This window comes from Myotis davidii, unplaced genomic scaffold (assembly GCF_000327345.1).
Source record: "Myotis davidii unplaced genomic scaffold, ASM32734v1 scaffold433, whole genome shotgun sequence".
Classification (NCBI taxonomy): Eukaryota; Metazoa; Chordata; class Mammalia; order Chiroptera; family Vespertilionidae; genus Myotis; species Myotis davidii.
The window spans coordinates 1353231-1365666 of record NW_006293776.1 but is presented as its reverse complement, the minus strand read 5'-3'; the positions used below and the strand labels follow the sequence as shown (position 1 = coordinate 1365666).

The 12436-nt window shown below is 39.3% G+C and overlaps 1 protein-coding gene across 1 annotated transcript in view; it reads right to left on the bottom strand.

The window, feature by feature from the left end:
- The window catches only part of GPD2 (glycerol-3-phosphate dehydrogenase 2), a 100557-nt gene extending 99707 nt beyond the window's left edge, over positions 1-850 (bottom strand). Inside the window, exon 1 of the mRNA XM_015566301.1 lies at positions 741-850. Coding sequence (XP_015421787.1) covers positions 741-842 — 102 coding nt within the window. The 5' untranslated portion in view covers positions 843-850. The remainder of the gene's footprint in view (positions 1-740) is intronic.
- Positions 851-12436: the final 11586 nt, after the last annotated feature.

Sequence of the window (12436 nt, the reverse complement as noted above, 5' to 3'; positions counted from 1 at the left end):
TTCTTTGCTTATCCCTCCTCCTTAATCTGTCACCAATGAATTTCATGTAACACGCCTGTGTTCCTCCTTTGATTGCAATGTATAAATGCAGATGTAACCCCATCATTCTCCGGAGCACTATCTCAATTCGTTGAGGTTCTGCTTCCCGGCATATGTCGACAGTTTGGCTCAATAAACTCACAAAAATTCTTTACAGGTTTCAATGGTTTTTTCACGTTAACAATACCAATCACATTTTCATGTCTCTCCCCCATAAAATTTTTCCAAATATAAAGTAGTTCTACATAAACTAAACCAATAAGAAACAAAAAACAAAACCAACATTCAAATTTGGGCCTTTAGTACAGACTCTTTCTTTTGCATTTCCTTTCTCAGCTGCCTGCCTTCTAACAAGACAAACTTTTGGCAGGAACAGAGAAGGTATCCAGACATTTGGAAGAATGAAACAAGGAAAAGTCTAAATGAACAAACGCTGGCACTTGGAAATGAAGCAGTCTTTTAAAACCAAAGCACAAACAGAGGCTAAGTTATATAATACTTTCTGATAAAGAAATTTACTTTTTAAAAATCAGATACATGCAGTTCTCAAGGATTTTGAAGGCAGTTTCTAAATTAGTGTCTTTCAGATCAAACTGAGACAGTAATGTCTCAACAAAACCATCAGCATTCACATACCCCACACACAATTCTTTCACAGATTTAAGTTTCATGGTATAATCAATACGTGTGTCGTGACTTACTTGCTTCCTTCTGTAATGGGCAAACTGAGAGAGGCCTAGGATAGTTGCAAGAGCACCTCCTCCAGCAAGAATTGTCCCTTTTACTGCCTTCTTAAATGCCATTTCTTAGCCTACAAAAAAAAAAGGAAAAGGAAACAAAAAAGTTAATTAGGATTTTCATTACATGAACAGTCCAAATAATAAAGAGACTGTGTATTTATGAAACTATGTTAACCTAGAAAAGAAAATATAAAATAAGTCAGTTACTAACATACCATTTTGAGTATTTCCATTCAAAAACAATAAACAAAACAAAAAAAAAAACAATAAACACGGGAATTGACTATACAAAAGCCCCCTTCCAACAGGAATTAAAGAAAGAAAAAGCAAATTAAGGGACAACTGAAGATATTTAAACAGTATAAAGTCAAGAGAGCTGTGAAAAGAAATGTCATTGTGCATCTGACAAAACTGCACACTGTCCTCCCAGATTTGTTCCACCGCTAATCCCCTTCGCAAGGAGAACTAAGGAGAAGTCATCTGTCACTCAACATGACAATGAACTCCATGCCTGCTTTGGGCTCTTTGTCAAGTGTTTAATTCACATTGTGGTACAACTCCCTGAGTTTTCCCCTTCTTAATGAAGTTCTCAGTAGAGCCCAAAGCCCACACACTTACATTTCTATCCCTAAAAGAGTCTACACTTTACAGACAAAAAGGCCCAGGAAACCATGCCTTGATCCTTTCGCAGAGTGACAGTTTGAACACTGCTGTAGCTCCTTCCACTAAGGAAACTTTAAAAAGTTACCTCTAGCCGAGTTTGCCTGACACCCCTATTTCAAGGGAAAACCCTCCAGACCAAGTACTCTTTTGTGCCCACTGTATTCCTAAAGTCTAACATCGTGTTAGCTTTTGACCGTCTTTCTTCTCACCTTTTGTAAAAATATTTCTGCTATTAGACTCATGGTGTTTTTTTTTAAGTTTTTTTAAAGGCAAATATTCTTTACTTTTCAGAAAGCAAAAAAATAAATAAATAAGTAAAAAGCATAAAAATAAAAATTCCACTGGGGGGGAAGAAAAAAAAACCTCTTGCCAGTTTGTATTCTGTTAAGCAAAAAAAGATAATACTGTGTGATCACCTAAGAAGAATTCAAACCTACCTGCCTGAGACTTATTCACAAAAGGCGCTGGCACACCCACATCTTTCAGGGAAGTCACTACCCTATTTTCCTGAATGGGCGGAGGTCTGACCTGTCTAGACGACACACCTTATACTCTACAGATATTTCTTGCCTCAAGAAAGTAGTTGATATAAAGTCAGTTTTAACCGAGGATAATAAAGAATACATATCATCTCAATGTAAATTATGGCAGCTAAAATGTTTGGGTCCTAAAGCAAAGAACCACAGTGCAGTTGGTAACTATGATTCCACAGAAAATTTATTTTGGAATACTATAAGTTATCTACTAAAATAAAAGTTGGCATTTCTTGAAACTTTATTTTTACTCTGATCTCATTCCTTCTGACAAACTCCTAAAGTCTAAGATTTGTCTTTATTATTAAGATTCTCACGAAAAAAACAATTTCACAGGCATACATACATTCTCTGCTGCTGGAGGCATCTTCTTGACTGTCCCTTCTCGCCATCAACCATCCCCTCTCTCCCAAGTTGTGTACAACAGTTGGTATATGCTGGCTAGGTGCCTCCCTTCATCATTCAGTCAACCATAAACAAAACCTAATGTCCCAGGTTTCTCTGATGTAGAAACCACAATTTAGCCAATTTGGAAAGCATCCATTTGTTACAGCTCACCAGCACCGTTCCTACTACTGCTGTAAATGCTCACATGGGTGCCGATCGCACAACAGAAACCCTAGCAGCCCAGACAAGATAACGTACAATATCCAGGCTAACTGGGTCCCCCTGACAGGCAGGGACAGACAATAGAGACCTAGTTTTATTTACCTAAACAATGTATGTATCTGCCCTCCCCATACCAACAGCAGCCTGGTGGTTCCTTGGATGTGTTTTATAGCTGATTGACTTTAGCTCAGTTTCATTGCTTCTGTCTTGTTGATAATGTCATTTATGACCTCAGAAAGGAGACTACACATCAACACAGCCAACTAAGGGATGTCATATAATACAGTCAATGAAAATACTTCAGCAAAGGTGACCACTCAGCCAGTTAATTTTGGAGACAATTTTTCCAGTTGTCTAGGTTCCTGTATTCCTTGTTCACCTCATTATGTGACTTAAATTTCATTTGTCTGAAGCCAAACCTTGCTAAGGGGCATATTTTCATGGGATTTTTTCAATGAGCCACTAATACTAACAAAAAAAAAACCTGCATTAACACATTATTTTGCAAAGTTAGTAATAATATTGACTATAATCAATAATTTCTTTTTTCAGTAATTTCATAAGATAATCTATACTTAGGGAATCATTATTTCTATTGTGATCAAATTCATCCATAAGATCATCTAGCAATTCTAGCTAGTTGTAATGAGTAAATCACTCTTACAGGTAATTCAAAAACAAAAGTACACACGCATGTACACACACACACACACACACACACACAGCACAGAATCAGTCAATTTGACCTGGCTCTCCTAAGATGATGATGATGATGATGATGATGATGATGATGACGACGACGAGACAATAATGATGATTAATATTTATCATTTATTATCTGCTAATCTAGTACTATGCTTTTAATTCTTTATATATATCAGCTCACATCAACCTTACAACAACCTAATTTCATAAAAGAGGAAATAGGGGACTTACCCAAGGCCACTCCCTAGTAAGTGACAAAACGACAGTTTAGTCTATGTTCTTTTTTTTTTTTTTTTTTAAATATATTTTATTGATCTTTTACAGAGAGGAAGGGAGAGAAACAGAGAGTCAGAAACATCGATGAGAGAGAAACATCGATCAGCCGCCTCCTGCACATCTACTGGGGATGTGCCCGCAACCCAGGCACACGCCCCCGACCGGAACCGAACCCGGGACCCCTCAGTCCGCAGGCCGACGCTCTATCCACTGAGCCAAACCGGTTCGGCTAGTCTATGTTCTTAAGCATGGGTGGTTCTGCGCTGCCTTTATTCTCAAAGAGACACCCCAGGTTTTTCTGTTACTCCCAAAGGAAAGTCCTATTGTCAAAACTCCCTCAAAGTGTACAGTCCCTTGACTAAGGCAGTGAAGAGCCCTCTGATAAAATATCTACTGGTAACCTTCTGCCAGATAATGTAAGGACTTTATTTCAATGCTGAAAGAAATGTAAAACCAGATAAATATAGACCACGTGCTCTGGAGTACTTATACCCATTTACATTCCATTATAAGGAGAAAAGTTTGCACACTTATTATAAAAAGAAAAGATGTTTCCTTCTAAGTAAAAGCTGCAACCAGTAACTTAGCAAAGGGGAACAAGAATATCAATAAATTTTTACATTTTGCAACTAAAATTGTGAGAAAATCAAGGTAGAAAAATCATCCAAAAATATTAGCTTAGGCCCTTGCCGGGTGCTCAGTGGTTAGAATGCCCGTTGACCTGAGGACTAAAGGGTCTCGGATTCGTTTCTGGTCAAGGGCACATACCTCGGTTGCGGGTTCGATTACTGCCCTGGTTCGGGAGCATGCGGGAGGCAACCAATCGATATGTCTCTCACACCAATGTTTCTCTCTGTCTGTACCCCTCCCTTCCACTCTCTAAAAATTGCGGACGAAAGGGGCCAAATGCTGACCTGACAAGCTCAGGAGAGGCCTGCATGGCAGTCTTGCAAACTCAGAGACCTAAAGTAACCACAAAGGATGGTCTGAGATTAAACTTTAACTAAAAGCAGTTATGGCAGGCAGTTATGTCCTAGGCCGGTATCTTCACTGACAAGGTCAAACCTTACCTTAACTGAGCCTATCTATCTTTTTGCATCTATGATAACAAACCCTTGAAATGTCTGGGTAACTTGTGACTACTCTTTATCCGGAGCTCCTGAGGCACAACCAAATGGGCCCCAGGACAGATACCACAAATCCCTTCATCATCATGTTAATTGTTCCTGTACCCATCTAAGTATGTGTCCATCATTTTACTTTTTATCCAATCCCAGGGGTTTCCCTGCTTTGCTTATCCCTCCTCCTTAATCTATCACCAATGAATTTGAAGTAACCCACCTATGTTCCTCCTTGGATTGCAATGTATAAATGCAGATGTAACCCCACCATTCTCCGGAGCATTATCTCAATTCGTTGAGGTTTTCCTTCCTGGCATATGTCGACAGTTTGGCTCAAATAAACTCACAAAAATTCTTTACAGGTTTCGATGGTTTTTTTTATGTTAACAAAATCAATGGGGGAAAAATATACCCTTGGGTGAGGATTAACAAAAAAAAAAAATTAGCTTAGTCAGAATAGCCTGATGTCCATATTTAATAGCCCATGAATTAAATCACAAATACACTGACTCATGAGTGATTCCTGCATTTGCATAGACCAGTGCCAGCCCTCTAACTCTTGCAAGAACACCAGCCCAACTAAACAAAACCCTAAATGAAAGATACTCATTTAAATATATATATGGGTATATCAACTACCCTGAAGAGGATCACAATCAATATGGAGGATTAAATATCAAAGTCTGTCTTGTAACTCTGTCTTATAACTAATTGTGCTATATATTGAGTGCTGTTAATGCTCTGATAGACAAAAGACCCTCAATAGCCAAATCAATCTTGAGAAAGAACAAAGCTGAAGGGAACACAATTCCTGATTTCACATTATATGACATAGCTACAGTAATCAAAACAGTATGGTATTGGCATGAAACCACACAGAGATCAATGAAACAAAATAAAGAGCTCAAAAAATAAATGCACAAATATACTGTCAATTAATTTTTGACACAGGAGTCAAGAATATTCCATTAGGAAAAAGATCCTCTCTTCAATAAATTGTGGTAGGAAAACTGGACAACCACACGCAAAAGATTGAAACTGGATCTCTATCTTGCATCACACACAAAAATCAACTCAATATAGATTAAAGACTTAAAAACAGCCCTAACCGGTTTGGCTCAGTACACAGAACGTCAGCCTGAGGATGGAAGGGTCCCGGGTTCGATTCCAGTCAAGGGCACATAAATAGGTTGCAGGCTTCTCCCCAGCCCAGACCCTGGTGGGGGCTCATGCAGGAGGCAACCAATCAATGTGTTTCTCTCACATCAATATTTCTCTGTCTTTCCCTCTCCCTTCCACTCTAAAATCAATGGAAAATATCCTCAAGTGAGGGGTAACAAAAAAATAAAAAATAAATAAAAATGTGAGAGTTCCCTTTAAACAACAACAACAAAAAAGACTTAAACAGAAGACTTGAAACCATAAAATTCTTAGAAGGAAACAAAGACTGAGCTTATAACACAGAGGGACCAATGGCAGGCAATGAAATAGTCCCCATGTGAGAGAATGAGAGCCTGGCTTAAGACTATTTCAAAAATTCAAAATGCAGAGATTGATGCTTTGCAGAAATCTAATGACAGCACCAAATTAGAAACCAGGGCAGGACCTGACACCTGATTACAAAGGAAGCAGGAAGAGACTTAACACCACAAGGGGTTTTACCCTGGTAACTGGGGGCTGCCCTCAACATTACACTATTACGCTTTAGAAAGAGAAGTAGGTTTAAGGGAGAAGAGCTTAGTTTGGAATTAAAGAAAGTTGAGATCTTAATAGAACACCAACTTAAGAGAAAACAGTAAAAAAAAAAAAAATGGACAGGTGGTTCTCAAACTCACAAGAGTAGTCAGAGGTAAAGCTATGGTTTGAGGAATCTTCTGCCAGAACTACAGATATCACACTGTATGCGGGAAACTTATTTATACGTTTTACGTATTTATACGTTCTACCAGTATAGTAGAGCGCGGGACACGTATTAATACGTTTTTATATATTAGTGGTAGAATGCAGGTAACGTATAAATACATAAACTAAAGTTATTGTAATTTTACTGAACGTTGCCATTTGCGCAAAAATATTAGCAAAAATGGCCCGCGCCACCTGTTAGCGCGCGATAAAAACTACCCACAAACAATGTGATATAACTACACAATTCATGTACTTGGGCAAACAAAAACTGGGTTTGCCACTCCTCAAAGTCTGTTAACCCCTGCTTTTATATAAACCTGCAATTTACCTGGCTCAACCTAATTCTTAGCTGTCCTTTAGGAGTCCCATTAAAAATACAGTGACTCCACCCTGCCCAGGTGGCTCAGTGGTTCAGCATTGACCTATGAACCAGGAGGTCATGGTTCGATCCCCAGTCAGGGCACATGCTGGAGTTGTGAGCTCCATCCCCAGTGTGGGGTATGCAGGAGGCAGCTGATCAATGATTCTCATCATTGATGTTTCTATCTCTCTCTCCCCCTCCCTTCCTCTCTGAAATCAATAAAAATATTTTAAAAAAAATAGTGACGCCAACAAGAATAACTACTCAGATCCTATTTCAAATACTCCTTGAATGCTCAACCTTTCTGCCTCCTATTCAGACAGAAGGCTACTCTCCCAGCTAAATCATATATTTGAATGATTAAACCACACATTTTAAACTTAAAAACAAGAAATCACCACCCACTAAAAAAAGGCTGAGGGTCCCTTCAGCAACCACCCACCAGCAAATTTATCCCAGAACAAGAGCACAATTCCTGGCCCCTGAATTCCTGAAATAGCATTCACAAACACCTCTCCCTATCTTACAGCCCTAGCTTCTCCCTTAATTTAGCATAAATGAAAATCCATCCATATGGATATCCACCCAGGGCCTGCACCTTTACAAAAATTATCCTATCCTTGGGCCTCTGGTGTAGAAATTGCAACTTCCTTTCCAATCTTCATGCTCTCATTAACTTAAGAGAAACTGGGACTTCTCAGGGTTTTGAGTCTTTTGTCAGCATAGATATAAGCATATTTCTTCTCATCTTTTACAAGAGTAGTCAGTGTGGGTTTGGGGAGAAGAGGGGCGTACGGGAAGGAGGTATAGCTCAAAGACCATTTTCAGAAGAGTCATTTCAATCATTAGCCTTGCAGTCCTTGGGAACTGTGTTCTCTAGCAAGATATAAAGGATTCCATGCCACTCTGATCACATTCACTGAGGAACCCAGGTGAGTGAAGAATTTAAAATATAAAATGAGCCGCTCAGTGGTTGAGTGTTGAGCTATGAACCAGGAGATCATGGTTCAAATCCTGTTTGAGGCACATGCCTGGGTTGTGGGCTCGATCCCCAGTGTGGGGGCATACAGGAGGCAACCGATCAATGATCCTCTCACATCATTGATGTTTCTATCTCTCTCTCACACTTTCCCTTCCTCTCTGAAATCAATGAACAATATTTTTAAAAATAACTAAAATGAAAACACCAGGATGTAATCTACAAGTATGAAGCCCTTTACATAGCATGTGCAGTTTCAAAGTAGCAAGAAGCTCTTTATACTTCAATTGTGCAGGCACTTACCTTATAGCTGTGCAGGAAAAACGCCCCCTCATCTACTTTGAGTCATAACACTCTATCTAACCCACAGAAGGTACAACTGAAAGGGCCAGGCCTCAAGGTCCACCTGTATACAAAATCAGTGTCTTACAGGAGATGGTCATAGGAATCTTACAAAATAAGGGTGCGGGACCTCAACAGAGGAAGTCCTATGCAACCAAGGAACTTGCAGCAAGTCCCCAGCAAAATGGAACAAAAGGGAGTGAGCTCTAAAGTACCTTCCCACCCAGCAGCCTCATTTTAACTGTAAAAGCCAAGGTTTCTGGGTGTTTTGAACTAAACATGCTTCAACAAAGCAAACCCTTTATCATTCCTATTGGTGTGACAGCAAATGTTGTGAACACTTCTCTACAAGAAAGAACATCCTGGTTTAGGCATACCCAGCACATGCTGATAAAGTGCTTAACACAGTATCAAAGCACACCATGAACTACCTTCTCTTTCCCCAGGGCTGACACTACACTGTCAAAACCGCAAAGGAATTCTCCCCAGCGAAGCAGAGAGGCACTTCTACACACATACTAGTGCATCTCACATGGCAGCATGTGGTCCTGCAGAAACACACATGCTTTTTGAAAGCTGTCAGACACAAATGAACAAAATAGTCAACATCAGAGGCCCCCAACCTCTTCTTTGGAAAAAGAGCGAAGTCCTAGTCCATAAACTGAAAACTTACTTGTCCTTTTTTGGGTTGTTTGAAACATTGTAAGAAAGAACTTAGGCCAAACCTCGATAGGAAATTGACCCAAGGGTTATCCTCAAAAGATTATCCCAATAGAAATAAGTGAATATACTAAGCCACGAGGAAATAGTAGCCACGTTTATCTTTTAATCACCGTCTACTCACCTTTCCCTTATTATAAATAAATAAATTATTTAATTAATTAATTTTCAAAGCCACAAACACAACAATGACAACCTCTTCTGAAGCTATTGAGAAAAATATTTTCCTGATAAAACAAGATAAATGAAAGAACCCAGTAAAAGTCAGCAGAAAAGTTAGAAATACAATGGATCCTCAGATTCCCGATGGCCAAAATTTTGGACTGTGGCTCATTCGGAAGCTACAGCTACATAATCACACATTCCGGGCTCAGCATCCAAACCCTAGCTTTGTCCTTGCCTTTCACACCCTATCAAAAGACAGACTGCTGCTGAAACCGGTTTGGCTCAGTGGATAGAGTGCTGGCCTGCGGACTGAAAGGTCCCAGGTTCGATTCCGGCCAAGGGCATGTACCTGGGTTGCGGGCACATCCCCAGTAAGAGATGTGCAGGAGGCAGCTGATCGATGTTTCTAACTCTCTATCTCTCTCCTTTCCTCTCTGTAAAAAATCAATAAAAATATATTAAAAAAAAAAAAAAAAAAAAGACAGACTGCTTTAGGAAAGGCATGTTCTATTCCAATCAATTTCCCCCAGGAAATCCCAAGCCAGAAGGGCCCAACCCAAAGATTGGGGTGGGGGTGGGGGGGAGAGTATATAATCAAAGAAAGAGGATTCCATAAAGACAAACAAAGTAACAAAAATCAGGAAACAAAGAGAAAATGAAAGAGGACAAACATTACATGTGTATTGGTTCTAGCTTCTAGCAAGAAAGTACTTTGGAAAAGCTTCCTCCTAATCTCCCTGAGCACTGTTAGGTCAGGTATATTCTTTCAGGGTCAAACACACAGCTACAGAGGACTGAGAAGAGGTTAGCCCAGGACCATTCCTCAGCTCAAAGCAGGGCAGGAGCCTAGAAACTTGACAGAAGGAGGAGTTGGCACAGAGAAGGGTTGAGCTGGTTCCAGAGGTTCAAATCAGTTTAATAAAAGCCACCAAAAAAAGAGAGAGAGAACAAGGTCAACAACCATTGAAAATAAGTCAGTTAATACAGGATGTTGAAAAAAAAGAGATAGAAGAAGATATAAACAAGTGGAAGAATATTCTTTCTTTGTTCATGGATTTGCAGAATTAACATCATTAAAATGTCCATACTACCCAAGGCAATCTGTAGATTCAATGTGATCCCTAATAAAATAACAATGGCATATTTCACAATTCTAGGACAAACACTCCAAAAATTTATATGGAATCAAAAAAGACCCCAAATAGCTGCAGCAATCTTGAGAAAGAAGAACAAAGTTTAAGGGATCACAATACCAGATATCAAGTTATACTACAAAGCCACCGTAATCAAAACAGCCTGGTACTGGCACAAGAACAGGCATATAGATCAATGGAACAGAACAGAGAACCAGAAATCGACCCAACTCACTACACTCAATTAATATTTGACAAAAGAGGCAAGAGTATACAATGGAGTCAAGACAGTCTCCTCAATAAATGGTGTTGGGAAAATTGGACAGATACATGCAAAAAAAAATGAAACTAGACCACTAATTTACATTATACACAAGAATAAACTCAAAATGGATGAAAGACCTAAATGTTAGCTGGGAAACCATAAAAATCCTAGAAGAAACCATTAGGCAGCAAAATCTCAGACATCTCTCATAGCAATATGTTTAAGTATACATCTTCTAGGGAAAGGGAAACTAAGGCAAAAATAAACAAATGGGACTACATCAAAATAAAAAGCTTCTGCACAGCAAAAGAAACCATCAACAAAATGAGTAGGGAGGCCACTGTATGGGAAAAAGAAGTGCTTTAGATAATTAAGTTTCTATTGGCCTGGATCTTAATTACAGATGTCTTTTATTATTTTTGTTTTGTTTTGTTTTTGTTAATCCTCACCTGAGGATATTTTTGCCACTGATTTTTAGAGAAAGTGGAAGGGAAAGGAAAATATATAGAGAGAAAAACATCTATGTAAGAAAGACACATCAATTGGTTGTCTCCCGCAGGAGCCCTGACTGAGGCAAGGATGGAGCCTGCAACCAAGGCAGGTGCCCTTGACCTGAATCAAACCCAAGACCCTTCAGTCCTCAGACCAACACTCTAACCACTAACCAAAAAACAAAACAAAAACTATTTCTAAATGTAGTCATCCTTCTTTGAAGTCTCAAAAAATCTTAAAGGCCCTACCTGGTTTGGCTCAGTGGATAGAGCATCGGCCTGTGGACTCAAGGGTCCCAGGTTCGATTCCCAGTCAGGGCACATGCCTGGATTGTGGGCTCGATCCCCAGTATGGGGTGTGCAGGAGGCAGCCGATCAATGATTCTCTCTCATCATTGATGTTTCTATCTCTCTCTCTCCCTCTCCCTTCCTCTCTGAAATCAATAAAAAATATCTTTTTAAAAATCTTAAAGAAGAAACTCAAGATCATTATTCTGAAATCTCTTATTTTTTTTGAGTAGCAGAGATGAAGGTTTGAGAATCTGCCTTCCAACATACAAACCTTTGAAAAGTTGGATTTTTTAAATTTTCAAAATGCTGATGCCAATTGATTTAACTTGCCCTAATTATTTTTATCACTGAATGAAAGGGAAAAGTACCACTTCTTTCAGAAGTTCAGTTGCAATTGCATTATATTTTTATCACTAGAAATACATTTTAGGTAATACTTGTTGAACATAGTTCATGAAATCCTGAGCTCACTAATAAAAACTATGACTGATAATTTTTTATAATTAGTTATAGCACAATAATTTCAGCTAATTTAATTTACTTACATTGAAAAAAATAGTTCTAAATTTGATCATAGATCTATTACAGCTCTATTAATGCATACACCATGGCTGAGAGTTATAACAGGGACCAAGAAGTATGCTGGAATGGGAGAACACTGTTCTACTTCCTTCAGCTTGAGAATATCTTCAGGAAATAAAGCTAACCACAATTTACATCCCGTAGCTTTTTTCCCCTCTGTAGCCTGCTGAATTTACATTTAAAATTCACTCCTGGCGGGTTGGGCTCAGTGGATAGACTGTAGGACTGAAGGGTCTCAGGTTCAATTCCGGTCAAGGGCACATGCCCGGGTTGCTAGCTCGATCCCCAGTAGGGGGTGTGCAGAAGGCAGCTGATCAATGATTCTCTCTCATCATTGATGTTTCTATCCTTCTTCCTCTCCCTTCCTCTCTGAAATCAAAAAATATATATTTTTAAAAAAGCATCCGCCCATGGACTGAAGGATCCCAGGGTTCAATTCCAGTCAAGGGCACATGCAGGCTCAATCCCAGGACCCACTCAGGGCTCAGGGCTCAGGGCTCATGCAGGAGGCAACCA